Source organism: Gossypium arboreum, chromosome 4, assembly GCF_025698485.1.
Source record: "Gossypium arboreum isolate Shixiya-1 chromosome 4, ASM2569848v2, whole genome shotgun sequence".
NCBI classification, from domain to species: domain Eukaryota; kingdom Viridiplantae; phylum Streptophyta; class Magnoliopsida; order Malvales; family Malvaceae; genus Gossypium; species Gossypium arboreum.
In genome coordinates this window covers 1,847,095-1,865,125 of record NC_069073.1, presented here as the reverse complement: position 1 = coordinate 1,865,125, position 18,031 = coordinate 1,847,095, and the positions used below count along the sequence as shown (strand labels likewise).

The 18,031-nt window shown below is 33.6% G+C and overlaps 1 protein-coding gene across 2 annotated transcripts; it reads left to right on the top strand.

Moving 5' to 3' along the window:
* Nucleotides 1-3,491: 3,491 nt before the first annotated feature.
* On the top strand, nt 3,492-9,863 carry LOC108460696 (U-box domain-containing protein 62-like). Of its 2 annotated transcripts, none has more exons than XR_001867629.2 (8): nt 3,492-4,246; nt 4,366-4,654; nt 5,305-5,386; nt 8,152-8,209; nt 8,693-8,781; nt 8,947-9,042; nt 9,130-9,210; nt 9,486-9,560. XR_001867629.2 is itself a non-coding variant. In XM_017760292.2 (8 exons), the coding sequence occupies exons 1-8, from the start codon at nt 3,733-3,735 to the stop codon at nt 9,610-9,612; spliced, it is 1,326 nt and encodes a 441-aa protein (XP_017615781.1). In that variant the 5' UTR covers nt 3,497-3,732; the 3' UTR covers nt 9,613-9,863. The 2 variants fall into 2 exon arrangements, 1 of the variants encoding a protein (XP_017615781.1); XM_017760292.2 differs by having other exon boundaries at nt 3,497-4,246; nt 9,140-9,210; nt 9,486-9,863.
* The last annotated feature ends 8,168 nt before the right edge of the window (nt 9,864-18,031 follow it).

The following is an 18,031-nucleotide window of genomic DNA, read 5'->3' as shown; positions in this document are numbered from 1 at the left end:
TACTTTTTCAATATTAAAATTTAAAATTTCAAAACATCAAAATTAATTAAATAAACTGTTGACAAAATTTTATCCCTTGATAGTATCAACATATTTGTTAGTATAATATTAAAATTAATTAATTTAATTAATTTAACCTCCTTTCAAAATTTAAAATGTTATTTTATATTTCTAAATTAAAATAAACTCAAATAACCCATCTTTAATAATTGTTTACGAAGCCCACATTTCTTTTGATTATATGATCTTGAATATTTCATACTAAGGTAAAAGTAAAGAAAAATCATTGCAAATATTAAATTAATTAATTTTATCTTCCATGCCAAACAAAACTCAAATTTCTTTCATCACTTCTTTACCCTAAATGAAAAACAAACAATTAATTTAATTAATTGTAATAATTTTTTTTCTTGGCTTAATATATAGATTGGCCCTAGAACTTGACAAATTTTCTCACATTGGACCCTAAACCTTTTTTTATCATATTGGTCCTTGAGGTTGGCATTTGTTATACAGATTGGTCCTACATTGACATGTTTGTTTTTGAAGAATATGCTAATTTGGACAAGTATGGGGCTACATTTGAAGAAATAAGGGAAAACACATGAATTCATATTTAATCATTCTTAAAATTTTTAAAAAAACTTAAAATTGAAAAAAAATCAAAAATTTATAAACTTTTTAAGAGATGTCATAAATTATAAGAAAGAAAAAATTGAATATATATAAAACAATAAAATATGAAAATAAAAATAAGTTAAAATTTAACAATTAAAACTTACTCTTTAAATAATCAACTTTAACAAAATAAAAATAATTTTAAAATTCTAAAATATATAACAAATAATATTAAAATATAAAAATAAAAAATTCAATTTTTAGAAATTTACAAAAATGAAAAAATGAAAATTTGATTAGACATTGACTGAAGTTGACCGGCTTGACTAGCATTGATCACACTAACAGGAGTTGATCAACATCAACTGATGAATTTTTTAATTTTTAATTTTTTAATTTTTTATATAATTTTATATTTTTACAAATCATTTTTTAAAAATGTAACCAAATTTATTTAATTTTTAAAATTTATTTTCATTTTCAATTTATGTATATTGTTTTTATTTTTAACAAATTTCAATATTTTTTTTAAATTTTAAGGTTTTTGTTAAAAAATTTAAGAATGGTTAAAGATGAATCAATATGTCATCTCATTATTTGTCCACGTGTCAGTCCCGTGATTGTCTGCATTACAATTTTTTCAAAAAAAAAAATGGCGTTAGTGTGGCGACCAATCTGTGTAACAAATGCCAACCTCAGGGACTAATGTAATCCAAAAAAATTCCAAGGGCCAATATGAGAAAAGTTGTCAAGTTCAGGGGCTAATGTATATATTAAGCCTTTTTTTTTGCTTTTAACGTATCATGGAAGAGTTGAGATTATGTAATCAAAAGAAATTTAAGTTTTGTACATAATTATTAAATATGGGTTGTTTGAGTTAATTACATCAAGAGAAATCTAGAAACATAAAATAAAATTTTAAATTTTAGAAGGATATTAAATTAATTAATTTTAATATTATAGTAACACATCGGTTGACATTATCAAGGGATAAAAATTTTCAGTAATTTATTTAATTGATTTTGATGTTTTGTAATTTAAAATTCATTATTAAAAAAAAAGAAATTTAAGATTTTTGGCCTAGGATAAACAATCACAGTTTAACAATTTTCTTAATGTATTATTTTAGTTTCTACCTCTTTTTCACTTTAATCCTTAATTTTTATTTTCCTTGATCAATTATTAGAAAAAAGAATAAGTTTTGGTTGACCAAAATGAAAGCAACCTAGAAGTTAAGTGACCTAAATGAAAGTTTAAACAGGATGTGGTGTATATAGTCAATGATGTTAGAGATTTAATGTTTGGGTAACTAAAATGAAAGTGCCTTAAAAGTTAGGTAACAAAATTATAAAGATTTCATTTTGAGTGACCAAAATGAAAACGTTCTAAAAATCAGTAACCAATTAAGATACACTAATTTGTAAATGCTAAATCATGTAAAGTTAAAACATAAATTGAATTAAAAGTAAACTATATACACATTAGAATTAATAGTAAATTTTCTTTTTGACTTTTTACATACTTGAATTTATATATATATATATATTAACATTTTTAATAATTATTAATTTTTATAATACTCTAAGTTTTTTTTTAAGTTTTGCATCCATTTAGAAAGAATTTAAATAAATGGTTGTTCAGATTAGACTTGTTCATGAGTTGAGTCACTTGTCCATATTCAAGGTCCACTCAAAAAATGGAAATGTTTAGACAAAATTATGATGCCCAAAAAATGAGCTTGGGTAAAATTTAAGACATGTTTTCTATATGGGTAGAGTATTGGACAAGTTTTTTGACTCGAGCCCAAATACTGGCTCAAAATATATTATGTTATAAAACTATTATATTAATTATATATGTTAAATAATAATTATATATATTTATATTTATATTTATATTAAATCACTAACTCAATAACAATTAAACCCATTACTCATTACCTAAAAAATTTTATCCAACTAAATAACCCAATCCAAAATATAAAAATATAAAAATTATATTTAATACAATAAATTATTTATTATATTCATAGCTTTGTTTTTTAATATAAATATTTTTAATGCATTTTTAGTGTGTTAAAAATTATTTTAGTATATTATATATATATTTAAAAATTTTGTTTTGAATAAAATAATAATTTGTCAATATTTATTCTATATGCACAATTTTATTAATTTTTTAAAAATAATACTTTTAAAATATTTTTATTGATGCAATATGTCAAGATACTACTTAGGGCTAGTTTGACAATATTTTTGAAAAATTCTTTTGAAAGTGTTATGGAAGAGTGCTTTTGAAAAGTTTAGTTTAAAATTTGAGTGTTTGGTATTCTTTGTTAAAAAGTACTTTTGAGAAGTAAAATATCTATTTTAGACATGATATTATAAAATAACAAATATATATTTAAATAATGTTCAAATTAATTAATATTATGATATTTTAGTAATAATATAAAAAATAATTTATTATAACTTATTGTTAATATTTTAATATATAATATTAATTTTAAATATTTTAAGTAATTAATATTAATTATTTATTAAGTAAACAAAAAAATAGGGAAACAAAGAGGTCTGCCGTGCATTTGGAAAGAAGAAAAAGAAAGGTTAAAAAAGTAATATAATGATAAAAGTACTCTTGATTGAGAAAAAGTGGTAAAATTGCTGCTTTTTCATATGTGAAAAAGTGATTATTTTAAGCTGAAAAAGTGGCAAAAATGGGAGTTGTTCTTTAATATTTTTAACAAAAAAGGAAAAGGACTTTTTTGACAAAAGCCCATCAAATAAGCATAGCCGAACGGGCCTTGGCTGACAGCTTTGAGTAGCTTTCGTCAATCATATCAATGCGGTTAATAACCAAACCGGTTAATTATTTTTTTACACTGAATCCGAACCCGAACACCGAACCATGAAAAAATAAAAAATCATGATGAAAGTGACGTCGTTTAGGTCTAATTGGAATTCCGCTAGTTTCCCTTTCCTTCGCCTTCTATTCCACCTGAATCCGAAGAGAAATCTAAAACCCTACTGCTCCGCTCTGTGGGAAATCAGTAAATTTGGTACCTCAAATTCCCAATCTTACCCTTAAAAAGATGCTAAATTTCCTTTAATTACCATGTCTTCCGAGGAAATCAGCCTCCAGAACGGGCTCAACGTTTTCCAGGCCGACCCTATACGGGCCTTTAATTGCGGACCCCAATCTGCTACTCGACCCGGCTCCAAAACCCGAGAACTCACCGGCTTCATCGACGACAAGATGTTCTCCTTCCCTCCTTCCCAACCCTCCGAGTTTCGCTCCTCTAACATCTTCTCCGCCGCCGCCGCCGCTGCTGCTGCTGCTTCCGCTGACAGCCGAGACCCTCCAAACCACCACCATCGGAATTGGGAGAGAAGCGCCGGTGGTTGCTCGACAAACAGCGGCGACGACGAATCTGACGAAGATGATGTGGATGATGAGGAAGACGAGGATGATGACGGCCACGACGGAGGAGATGGCGACCAAAATGATAATAACCACAATAATAGTATAAACATAAATAATAAAAGTAATAGTGGAAATGAGACTGTTAATAATGCAGGAAGTGGAAACCCCGAAAAAATGGGAAACGGAAAAGCAAAGCCTTCCTTCGGTTAGTTTTCTCTTCTTTTCTATCGTTTCTATTTTTGAGAAATTTTATTGTTTTTTATATATAAAAGAAGGAACTTTATTGATTTATTTTTGTTTCTTTTTATAATTACTGTTGGAAAGTTGGAGGGAGCTGCAGGGAATCGGTCGTGAAGGAAGGAGGGATTGGGCAAGGTGTGAGAGAGGGTAATAATTATCAGAATGCGGTGACGATTGCCGATCCTGATGGGGATATTTATTACACGCAGTTTTTACAAGGGGGAGAAGGGTCTGCTGCTAGTGGTGGTGGTAACGCTCAGAAGGATATCTTGGTGGAGAATTGTGGTGGATATGGGTTTAGTGGGACGAAAGATGTTCCATTTTTTACTGAGTCTGGTGAGTCCTTGCGGGCCATTTTATCCGACCCTGTCACGTAAGTGATGATTTTAAGAAGTTGAAGGAAAAATAAGTGCTTTTGATAGATTTCTGCTCCCTGATGTTGAATCTGGCTATGGTTTTATAGCAGCCGTGCTTTGTTGGTTAATTATAGTTTGGTTTAATGTGTTAATGTGTAATGTTAATTTACAGTTCATGTAGTTGTGAATTTTACAAGTCCCTCTACTAGTGAGCTTCAGCTGAGATTATGAGATGCAGGAAAATTTATTAGCAGTAGTGCAGTACAAGTTATTGTAGCTAGTCATGTATGGAGTGCTACAAGGCTAGTGAACTATTAGGACTGTGGAAAAACATGCTTTCTTTTATCTGAGATCATTTAGATATGTTTACCGGTAAAAGATAATGTCTTTGAACTAGGAGTTTTACTCATTTGGTTCATGCAGTCATCCTTTAGAGGTGGCACTAGCTGATTTCAGGTTTAAATCCTAGTATTTATAACCCTCTTCCCATCCCTAGGCTTGTCGCCTTTGTTAAAAAGAAAATGTCTTTGCTCTTTCTGCACATATATTTTTAATTGATCCATTGATTTTTAGTCACTACTTATCAAGGAGTTGATGTACATACAGAAAAGAAAAAAAGGTTAGATTGATGTTTCAATCATTTGTTTCCTTTCATTTAAAATTTCAGGGGAGCTCTCATGGATGATGCGATGATATTACCTTGTGGACATTCCTTTGGTGCTGCTGGAATACAGCATGTTCTTAGAATGGTGAGTTCTTGATAAAACCTATTTCTTCTACTCTGTAATTAGTATGATGCTTAGTTGCGGATGAAGTTTGTGCCATGCTTCAAAGAATTATCTTTGATTGGCCAAGGGATGGTTTGAATCAGTACAAATTATGGATAAAAGTATAAAATAGGCCATTTATATATGGGTTCTAGGTTGTTACAGATATGAATGCCCTGTTTTGTGCCATTTCAGAGTGATTAAGTGCTCATGGTTACTATATTAGGTACAATCTTATTAACATCACTAGAAATAAAAGTAAAGACAGCAATCTACAATATCGCTGTTTAGAGATGGAGAGAAAAAAGGTACAAGTGGTGAAAGTGAAGTAAATTTACCTTGAATAATAAAAGGCTTAATACATCATTTGGTACCCAAGTACCTATTGTTGTTGCTTTTCTTTTGGTATTGTTGTTGCTTTTCTTTTGGTCCTATAAGGTACTTGTGTTCAACAAAAGTTGTACATTTTGGTATCTGAAGGTAACGGCAGCAATTTTTAATGTTTAATTCGAGTTTTAGGATTGATTTGCTGAAAATTCATAATTAACTAATAATATTAACAATTAACTTTCATCAAATCAACTTTAAAACCCGAAAAAAATCACAGCCATCAGATTATATTTAACAAATTAAACATAAAATTAAACAAATGTACAACTAACACTAAATTATTCTGTTCACAAAATCATGAAAATTCAAAAAAGTATATTAGCTATTAATTGTCATCAAATCAACCTTAAAACCTGAATTGAACACTAAAAAATTAACACCGTTACCTTTAGGTACTAAATGTATAACTTTTTCCAAATACAAGTACCACATTGGACAAGAAAAATGTAGGTACCACATTAGAAAAAAATGTTAAACTCGGGTACCAGAGGACGTATTAATTCATAATAAAAGTATATGATCGTGTAAGTATGTTTATAGTCACCTTAGTTTGATAGGAGCCAGTCGTGATAATGTTTTGCTTAATTTTATTCAGTTATTACATAAAGTAATTAATTTACACATTTAACAACAAACAAAGAAGAGCCGTGATTTGTAAGTAGCCAGAGACATGGTATGCGCAAAGAATTTCATTCAATTATCAGATAAACTAATTAATTAATATAAACAAGTATTTGTAGCCTAAATTGCTTGCATTCTCTTCTTTCAAATATCATAGATGTCCAAATTAGTTTCCACCTTACTAATAGGCCTTTCATTTGGGAAAAAGACACTAAAGAATATGGAATGATTACAATTTGCAATATTTAAGATAATTCCTACATCACAAGAAAAGACACTTCCTACCATTAACAATACAAGATAGAATTGGATTTGACACAATAGAATGGAAGTCTAATGAGATCTTCAAAGAAAAAACTGTAAATGATTGAGAAAACACTTATGTCTTTCTTCAGTTATTACAGCCTTATCTTTTAGAATATCTGTCAGAATAATGTATTTTTTATTCCTTAATTTTCCTGTTTAAATACTACTATTAGTGTATTTTAAGATGAAGGCTAAACCAGTTCCAATCAAAAACTAAAATGTTAAAGAAAGAAAAGTTCTATTACCCCATCCAGCATCAAGGTTTGTCCTGATACCGTAAATTTCAAAGGTAAAACTATCTAAATCTCCTCAATTTAACCCTTTACTCCATTTGGAAAAGAAGTCCCACCACCTTTAAATATTAAGTGATCATATCTTGTCTAACTCAATTCTGTACTTTCCTGTACTGTGCCAGTCCCTTAAAAGGCACATTATTGAACTAACCAGGTACCTATTTTGAGGTCAATCAAGCACCTTTCTCATAATTTTCTGGAATGACTTTCCATATGAGAGAATTTTGGAACACTACATTCTTTATCTACATGGTTATGGCAATGTAAGTAGGTGAAATTTACAGGGGAAACATTCAAGTTTTTATGGTTTTTTTTGGTGTGGAGGGAGTTTGTGGAGTGGTTCAAAGTTAAGAGGAGGTGAAAAGTAGTTGTGGGTATTAAACTTTAGCTGTAAACAGTGAGGTCACTTATAGTCTTGCTGCTGAGGGATAGTGAAGTTAGAAGAGTAGCTGTAAGAGCAATTAGGTAAGAAAGGGAACTGAAATGGTAAGTTGAAGGAGCCTCAGGCCCTCAGTAAAGGTCTTTTGAAAGGATTTGGAGATGGAGCAAGGGCTGCATTGGTGCTACCATTTCATGTTCAGCTTTGGTAGAGATTGCAGAGAGGATTTAATCTTAGTTTCAGTCAGATGTCAGATGTCAGTACTGATGTTTTAATGTGACAGATTGACATAGGTTCAAGATTGATAATAAAAGAATCAATAACTCGTAAATGCCTCGAAATTCACTGACATTGTCAGACCATCTGGGGCATTGATAATAATACCATTATCCTTTGTTCAATGTGAATTCAAGGGTTTATTCCTTATCTGTTTTGTGTGTTTATTTGTATTGACTTATAGGCAAAGTTTATGCGGCAGAACATGTTGCAAGCCATCTAGAGCGACTTACTGTGCATTGATTCAAGTGTTTATGCAAGCTGATGATAGACATGATTTATGAGGTGGCTTTGCATATTATTTCATTGAATCACTGTTGAATGATATGTATTTTTTTTCTCCTTTATATGTATTAACATTTATCTTGTTTTCCTTGATTACTTAACTAGCTGTTGGGTTGAAACTTTGTGGTCTGTCTGAGTCATTTGTTAACAATGATTATAACTGCATAATAATTTTGATATTATGAATGCTTTATCAGAAAGCTTGCTACACTTGTTCACATTCAGTTTCAGAGGAGTTGGTGGCTCCCAATCTTTGTAAGTAATATTCTTTGGCTTCAAAGGAAAATCTCTTCTCCTTTGTGGAATTTCAGTCGTAGTTTGTGAACTATTGTAATTTGCACAATTTTCCAGCAAGGATAAGATGCATAGATTAGTATCTTATTGATGTTAAGCACCCCATCTTTGTGTCTGGCACATTATTTCCCAGGTTGTCAGTTGAGGCACTGGGCACATATTTTTCTTGGATGTCTATGTTTATCCCTTGCTCTTACATATTATAGGAACAGTTTCGGCAACAAAACCTAGGTTTCCTGAATGTTAGGTGATCGTCTACAAGATATGGGTGAATTTTGATACACTTTAAAGGAGGAGCAAATACATGGTGAAATTATTATGTCAGGAAGGCTATTAAACATTTTAATATGCATAAGCTATCCGTGTTCTATGCTACATGTATACATTATTTCTGTTCTTTGGAGATATTTAGTTATTTTCTATTTTGTTAATGTTCATGAGCAGCTCTCCGAGCTGCGGTGCAGGCATTTCGTCGGGAAGAAGAGTTACAGTTCTACCGCTCACCTAAAAGGAGGAGAGAAAGATTTGAACAGGTGTCTCTTTTTTATACCTCCTTTTGGTATCAATAGCTTTCAAAACTCCCTTTCTGAATTCGATAACCCTTATTGGTGCTTTATGCGTTTTAATTTCCTGCCATTGCTTATACCAGTCCTGTCGTATCATTGCTGACACTTTCTTTTACTTGTCTGTTCATATAGGATAAGAGTAGCTATGGCGAATCAAATATCATGGATCCGCCAAGGGGTAGGGGTGTCCAGTTTCCATTTGCTGTGACAGACCGGGTTATCATAAAGGTATATCTTCTGAAATCTTTTTCTTGTCAACTTTTTCTCTGCTTGTAATGCCTGTTTTAGATGGTCGAATTTGGTGAGTGGAGATAGATTGATACAGGGTAACAAGAGGACACCACAACGCTTTGTTGGACGTGAAGCTATTGTAACTACACAATGCTTGAATGGATGGTAAGTACCAGCCTTCCTTCCCTCTTCACGTGACATGTTATCAATGTATATTGGATTCTGCATTTACATCATTTACTTTTGAAACACGGGATCTCTCTCTGGCACACACAAACGCACTTTCTAGTATTGGTTACAAAATCTTGAATCCTCTTCCGAGATACTAATCAATTGGTTGGAAAGTAGAGTTAACGTGACATTGCCCTGAATATCTGCTTCGGCTCAAATCCAACGCCGAAACCAACCTTGTGGCCTTATTACAAAATTTTGATTTACAGGTATGTGGTGAAGACGTTGGACAATGCAGAGAGTGTTAAACTGCAGTATCGCTCGCTTGCCAAAGTTGCAGGTGAGACATTGTCATCAAAGCCAATGTCAAGCAAGATGGGACCGAACTGGTTGTAGATCACCTATGCTGCACATTGTTAAATGGGGGTCTTGCCAGTAATCTAACTTCAAATGTTTATCTGTGCTATTATTATTAGTGTTTCATGAAACCGAACCTACAGTGTGGTATAATCCCTGTAAATTACCCAAACGCTTCTATCACTTTGTACCTTACATACAATACTTGAACATATGTAATCATTTTTGTTTTATATTGTACTAGTATGGTTTTCCACTTTGGGTTAATTATAGAATAGGTTCATTGAGTTCATGATCTAGCAACAGCATCCAAGGTCCTCTCAGCTCAACTCATCCAATGTTTGTATTGTTCATTTTGAGTAATAGACGTGTTGGCATGTACCTAAGCTACTACGTGGTCATTAAGTCTATTATGCCATGTTGCTCTTGTGGATATTGTTATGATTGTGTAACCTATGTCAAGTAAGTCATTAAGTGTGTGTGCTTGTTTTAAGTTGTAATTAATGCTTTAAAAGGAGAATTAGTATGATAAATGATGAATAAAATCATGTTTGGCTGGTCGCTTGATTGCCAAGTAAAATTGATTGGTGATTAAACATGGTAGTTTTGATTGTAGGTGTGTGGATCTTATGCTTTGGAAGTGTTAGTCTGTGAGTTTATGTTCTAAATTTGGTTTTGAAGAGTTTCAACTCATGGTTTCAGTTTGGTAATGTTTAGGGCCAAAATAAGTAAGTTTGAGATGATTTTTGGGTTTTGGCATACTATATTGGTACATAGGTTAAGTTGTATCGCAACAAGTAAGATAGTAATAAAAAATAAATAGTAGCAAGGGCTTGTATCGTTACAAGTCCCCACTTTGTACTGATGCATCTATGCCAGACAAGGATCTCTCTTTTGTTTTGAGTTTTGACTCTCGAGGAGCCATACTCGGTCTCAACCACCTCCATAGTGTTTTTAAATTGATTTTAAAGACTTAATAATAATTTAAAATATTTGAAAAATTTTATATAAAGGATTCTTCATTGATTTTTTATTGTATTTAAAGTATATTTTAGTTTGAGTTGTTCTGGTAGTGAATGCAATGTATTGCATTTGGATCCAACGATCAAGTCGAATGTAGGGTGTCACAGGATAATTTCTCTATGTATGCACTATTGAGTTCAATGGTCTTAGAGCTCAACCTATGATGCATGCTGTGTCGGTTGATTTTCTTGCCCCTTTAGATCTATCCTTCAAAGTTATTCGATATTTTGTGGGTGTTTTGAAATATCTAGGACGAATTAAGACTGTTGTTTCACCTAATTAGGGTGTTGCCTTTCCATGATATGGTAACAAATGATGGGCACCCATGCCTCGAATAATGCATATTGCTTGAAAGTTATCTTTGATAAGATGGCAAACATTGCATCATTGACGAGGCATTACCGTGCTTTACAAAAGCATGCAAATAACAACAAAATTTCAACAACAAACATGCATGGGATCTCTACTGCAAGCAGTACTACGAGTACAGTTTTTGTTTTTGTATTTTTTGTTTTTTTTTTGTTTTTTTGCAATGAAACACAGGTAAATATTTCAAGAATCATACACAAAGAAGAATGGATGTTGACAATGACACTAAAGGGTTCCTATATGATGCAAAAGTCTATCAATCTAATAGAAATTCAAGTTATTGAAGCGGTTCATACTAAGATATGAGTGTTAACAATCTAGATTATTAAATTTTATTACGAAATACTAAAACTATGAGTTACTCTAATTAATAACTTCTCACGAGATCTTAGCAGTGACTGGTTATTCTTTTGATTGTCAATGGCGTCACAATAAATTGATATTAATGCTATATCTTTCCCTTAAATGATATTTCCTCTTGATTTCACTCGAGTAACGCTGGACCTCTCGGTCTTAAACATTTGGCTCAGCTAATTTAATTTTACTCAATAAAATCTCTTTTTTCAGTCTCATCTATCTAAATTTTTAGATAGATTTCTCAAGTCCAACTTATTAACACAAAGCATCAACACAAATTTCATGAAATAATCACATAAACATAGTCCAAATAATCAATCACTTAATGGATTTAGCTCATGATTATATCAAGCATATCCATAAACATGATCTCCATATCCAGATTTTAGAAACTGAAGTAAATAAAAATAATATTAAGTTTAGAAATTGCTCATTCAAGAAGAACTTCCTCCATGATAAACATCCATTGAAGCCCAGCTTGATCTCCATTCCAATTTCATTGCCCATTATAAATTGTAGTAAATCAAAGTATAAAACTAAGTCAGCTAAATCAATGAACATGCAAACTTCATAGCTAAATCAATAAGCATCTTGTCGCAACAAGACATTCTTTGTGGTCGCACGACAGTGATTGGAAACAAAAACTCCATGGTTGAGTCAGTAACATCCTTGTCGCAACAAAGCTTTCCTTGCGACAAGGACTTTTCTTGTATAATTTTCAAGCCACTTGAATCCCTTATAATGTCAGTCATTTGTTTTGACCTACAATGTCATTTTCACATAAAGTAAATTCATAATTAAAGTGCATAGAATGCAATTACTCAAAATACATATAAAAACATCCAAAAAAAGTGAATTCTACTACAACTCGTATTAGATATGCAAAATGACTCGAGAACAAGTTCCTTAAGTGTAAAAACAGCCTAATTTACTTTATCAATTTGCAACGCATCAGTTGTCTAGGTACAACATCCACCAAAACTGCATATATATATACTGTTGAAAAGTCAACAAAGGTAGGAAGCAACTTGTTAAAAAGGTGAAGCAAGTTGCACCGAATGTTGAAAAGTTGAATGGGATAATTGCAATTTTGGTCCCTAATTTTTTAGGCCATTTATAAGTTAGTCCCTGAACTTCAACTATAAATAGGCCTTTTCATTTTTCATTTCAACCATCCCAACCAATCTTTCTCTCTTAGTTTTCTCTCTTCTCCCATTTGAGAATTCTTAAGGAATTCTATTTGTTTGTAATATTTTGGAGATAGTAAAGTTATCATCTGGTGTTAGTGCCCGAGGACGTAGGTATAATTTACCGAACCTCGTTAAAACTCTTGTGTTCTTTCTTGTCCTATTTTTCTTTCAATATTTAAGGGTATAATAGTAGTATTTAATTGTGCTATTAAATTACTATAGAAGGGATATCCTGACTAAGGAAAGACTTGGTATTTAAGAGATCCTTGTGATCCACCTCTCTTCCCTGGGAATTGAACTTTGTGTGATTTTTTAGTACAATAATTTACACGCTTCCGGCCCTATTGGAATAACAAGTGGTATCAGAGCCGAAGGTTAATCGTAGTATGCTCTGTAGTTGTAGTTTAAACTGATCTTCCACATCAGAAAAGATTTTCTTAGGTATATTGAAAGATTATGGAGAAAACGGTCGGTGTAAGAGCTTCAACATCGTCTATGTGGACAAGACCGACAATTGCAAATGCAAGATTGGCCGTGGAGATCTTTGATGGCACGGGCCATTTTGGTATGTGGCAAAGTGAGGTTCTAGATGCCCTTTTTCAGCAGGGTCTAGACATTGCCATTGATGAAGAGAAACCAGATGATGTACAGGAGAAAGATTGGAAGGCGATCAATCGGTTGGCATGTGGCACAATTCGATCATGCATTTCTCGAGAGCAGAGGTTTGCTTTTTCAAAGGAGACTTCTGCAGATAAATTGTGGGTGGCACTTGAAGAAAATTTTTTGAAGAAAAACAGTCAAAATAAGCTCCACTTGAAGAAAAGACTGTTTCGCTTCACTTACGTCCCAAGTACCACAATGAATGATCACATCACCAAATTTAATCGCTTAGTCACCGATTTGCTAAATATGGACGAGACATTCAAAGATGAAGATTTGGCTTTGATGTTGTTGGGGTCACTTCACGAGGAGTTTGAGTTCTAGAAACTACTCTACTTCATGGCAGAGTGATATATCTCGAGCGAAGTCTCATGCGGCCTTATACGATTATGAACAGAGAAAGAAGGACAAACAGAAAAACTCAATCGAGATCTGAAGCTTTAGTAGTCCGAGGTCGTTCATACACTCGGAAGAAAACTCAGAAAGGGAGATCAAAGTCAAAGTCCAGACTTGGGAAAGATGAATGTGCCTTTTGTCATGAGAAAGGCCACTGGAAAAAAAATTGTCCAAAGCTGAAAAATAAGGGAAAAGCTGCTGTAGATGCTTGTGTTGCAAAGCATGATACCAGTGACTCTGAACTATCACTGGTTGCATCATTATTATCGTTCCATTCAGATGAGTGGATATTGGATTCGGGTTATACCTATCATATGTCCCCTAATTGGGAGTGGTTCTCTGATTTAGTAGAACTAAATGAAGAAGTTGTTTATATGGGCAATAACAATGCCTGTAAAATTGTTGAGATAGGTTCAATCCAATTAAAGAATCAAGATGGATCAACCAGAGTTCTGACTGATGTTCGGTACGTGCCTAGTTTGAAGAAAAATCGCATCTCATTGGGAGCCTTGGAATCCAATGGTTCAGTTGTTACTATGAGAGATGGGATTTTGAAAGTGACATCTGGCGCACTTGTGATATTGAAAGGCATTAGGAAAAATAACTTGTATTACTACCAAGGTAGTACAGTTATTGGAGCAGTCGCTGCAGCTTCCGATAACAAAGAATTGGACTCAATGCAGTTGTGGCATATGAAGTTGGGACATGCCAGCGAAAAATCCTTACAAATTCTGACAAAGCAAAGATTGTTGAAAGGTGCAAAGGCTTGCAAATTAAAATTTTGCGAGCATTGTGTTCGGGAAAGCAAAAGAGAGTGAAATTGAAGACTCGCTATCCATAATACAAAAGGTATTTTGGAATATGTTCACTCAGATGTGTGGGGGCCTTCCAAAACACCTTCATTGGGAGGAAAACACTACTTTGTTACTTTTGTTGATGACTTTTCCAGAAGAGTTTGGGTGTATACCATGAGAACTAAGGATGAAATGCTTGGAGTTTTTCTTAAATGGAAAACTATGATCGAAAACCAGACTGGCAAGAAAATCAAGCGGCTTAGGATGGACAATGGAGGGGAATATAAAAGTGATCCGTTCTTCGATGTGTGCCAAGAGTATGGTATTGTTCGACACTTCACAGTTAGAGATACACCGCAGCAGAATGGAGTGGCAGAGCGTATGAATCGAACATTGCTGGAGAAAGTTCGATGTATGTTGTCCAATGCTGGGTTGGGCAAGCAATTTTGGGCTAAGGCTGTGACATACGCTGGCCATCTTGTTAATCGTTTGCCATCATCTGCATTAGAAAGAAAAACTCCTATGGAGGTATGGTCTGGAAAATCGGCTACAGATTATGATTCCTTACATGTGTTTGGATCCACTGCATATTACCATGTGAAGGAGTCAAAGTTAGATCCGAGGGCAAAGAAAGCTCTCTTTATGGGAATCACTTCTGGAGTGAAGGGATTCCGTCTTTGGTGCTTAAGCACAAAGAAAATGATCTATAGCAGAGATGTTACCTTTGATGAATCTGCCACATTAAAAAAGGTAGCAGATGAAGATATTCAGACAAGCGATACTCCACAGCAGGTGGAGTGTACTCCAAAACAGGTGGAGTTTGAGCAGATGAGGATTTGCCCAGTTAATAAGTCTAATTCTCCAACCAAAATGGAGGAATTAGAGGTTGAAGAGGTTCTGACCCAAGAACCATTAAGTACACCAAAACCAGTTGCAGATGCAAGGCCACGGAGAGAAATTTGTAAACCTACTCGATTTACTGATATGGTGGCCTACGCCCTTCCCGTTGTTGATGATGATATTCCTATCACTTATCAAGAAGCAATGCAAAGCTTAGAAAGTGATAAATGGAAATGCGCCATGGATGAAGAAATGCAGTCTCCCCGGAAGAACAATACTTGGGAGTTGGCGCAATTACCGAAAGGTAAAAGGGCAATCGGATGCAAGTGGGTATTTGCAAAGAAAGATGGATCTCCTAGCAAGAAAGATGTTCGCTACAAGGCAAGATTGGTAGCTAAAGGCTACGCTTAGAAGGAGGGAATTGACTACAATAATGTATTTTCCCCTGTTGTGAAGCATTCCTCCATTAGAATTTTGTTGGCCTTGGTAGCACAGTTGAATTTGGAGCTAGCTCAACTTGATGTTAAGACGACTTTTTTGCATGGTGAGTTAGAAGAAGAGATCTATATGACTCAGCCCGAAGGATACACAGATGCTGGTAGTAGAAATTGGGTTTTTAAGCTGAACAAATCGCAATATGGATTGAAGCAATCCTCGAGGAAGTGGTACAAGCGATTTGATAGCTTTATGAGAAGGCAGAAGTACACAAGAAGCAAATATGACAATTGTGTGTATTTACAGAAGCTGCATGACGGATCTTTCATTATCTACTCTTGTATGTTGATGATATGTTAATCGCTTCGAAGAGCCAAAAAGAGATAGATAAGCTGAAGGCTCAGTTAAATCAAGAGTTCGAGATGAAAGATCTAGGTGAGGCCAAGAAGATTCTCGGCATGGAGATAAGTAGAGATAGACAGAGAGGCAAGCTTTGTTTAAATCGAAGCAATATCGAAAAGGTATTACAATGTTTTGGTGTAAATGAAAACACAAAACATGTAAGTACCCCACTTGCTTCTCATTTGAAACTCGGTGCTCAATTATCTCCAAGACCAAGATGAAAGAGAATATATGGCGAAAGTCCCATATGCTAATGCGTTGGGAGTTTGATGCATGCGATGGTGTGTGAGGCACGACATTTCACAAGCTGTTAGAGTTGTGAGCGGTATATGCATGATCTCGAAAAGGACATTGGCAAGTCAGAAAATGGATTCTACGGTATCTTGAAAAACCGTAGATGTTGGTTTAATTTTGAACAGGATGAAGCACTTGGTCGGTTTGTAGTTGGATATGTTGATTCCGACTTTCTGGTGATTTAGATAAACGTCGTTCAACTACGGAGTATTTGTTTACTTTTGCGAAAGCCCGAGTGAGTTGGAAGTCTACCTTACGATCTGATGGCGTGTCTACTACAGCAGAATATATGGCGATTCTGAAGTCATTAAGGAGGCTATTTGGCTTAATGGATTGTTGAAAGACTTGGGAGTTATTCAAAGTCACATTAGTCTATATTGTGACAGTCAGAGTGCTATTCATTTAGCGAAAAATCAAGTCTATCATTCAAGAACCAAGCATATTGACGTAAGATATCACTTTGTGCGGGAAGTCTTTGAAAAAAGAAAAATTCTACTTCAGAAGATTCCGACAGCAGATAATCCCGCAGATATGATGACCAAGGTGGTAACAACAATCAAGTTTAATCATTGTTTGAACTTGATTAACATCCTGAGAATTTGAGCACCTTCAGGTGTATGGCGCTCGAGAGCGCATTTGTAGGTACTACAAAAGATAGCTTTATCGAATTTGGGGAGTTGAAGGAAGTGTGTGAAGATGTGATTATCCTAATCAAATCTTCAAGGTGGAAATTGTTGAAAAGTCAACAAAGGTAGGAAGCAACTTGTTAAAAAGGTGAAACAAGTTACACCGAATGTTGAAAAGTTGAATGGGATAATTGCAATTTTGGTCCCTAATTCTTTAGGCCATTTACAAGTTAGTCCCTGAACTTCAACTATAAATAGGCCTTTTCATTTTTCATTACAACCATCCCAACCAATCTTTCTCTCTTAGTTTTCTCTCTTCTCCCATTTGAGAATTCTTAAGGAATTCTATTTGTTTGTAATATTTTGGAGATAGTAAAGTTATCGTCGGTGTTGTGCCCGAGGGACGTAGGTATAATTTACCGAACCTCGTTAAAACTCTTGTGTTCTTTCTTGTCCTATTTTTCTTTCAATATTTGAGGGTATAATAGTAGTATTTAATTGTGCTATTAAATTACTATAGAAGGGATATTCTGACTAAGGAAAGACTTGGTATTTAAGAGATCCTTGTGATCCACCTCTCTTCCCTGGGAATTGAACTTTGTGTGATTTTTTAGTATAATAATTTACACGCTTCTGACCCTATTGGAATAACATATACAAGTTCAATTATATTCATTAATAGGAATATTGAATTGTAATGAATGCGGATACAACATCAATCTACATCTTTATCAACTCGTCGATTGATTTCTTATTGCATCCAAATCAAATCCCTTCCGTAACACATATTATCCAAAGGACCTTTAAATTTGTTTAAATATTCAACACAATAATGGATTATAAATCTTGATAGTTGAATACATTTCAAAATATTATATACGATTATATTTTTCCTTCCTTTAAGAGAGAACTCCTATGATTGATGTTTAGGTTTGTAGAAGAAAGCAATAACTTTTTTTTTTGTTAATTGATTCTTGCATCACTTTACAAGGCGCCCTGTATAGGTGCACTAGAGTTGCAAAACCTTGATTGAATCAACCAACTTCCTTAAAAGAATTCAGTAGAAGAAGAT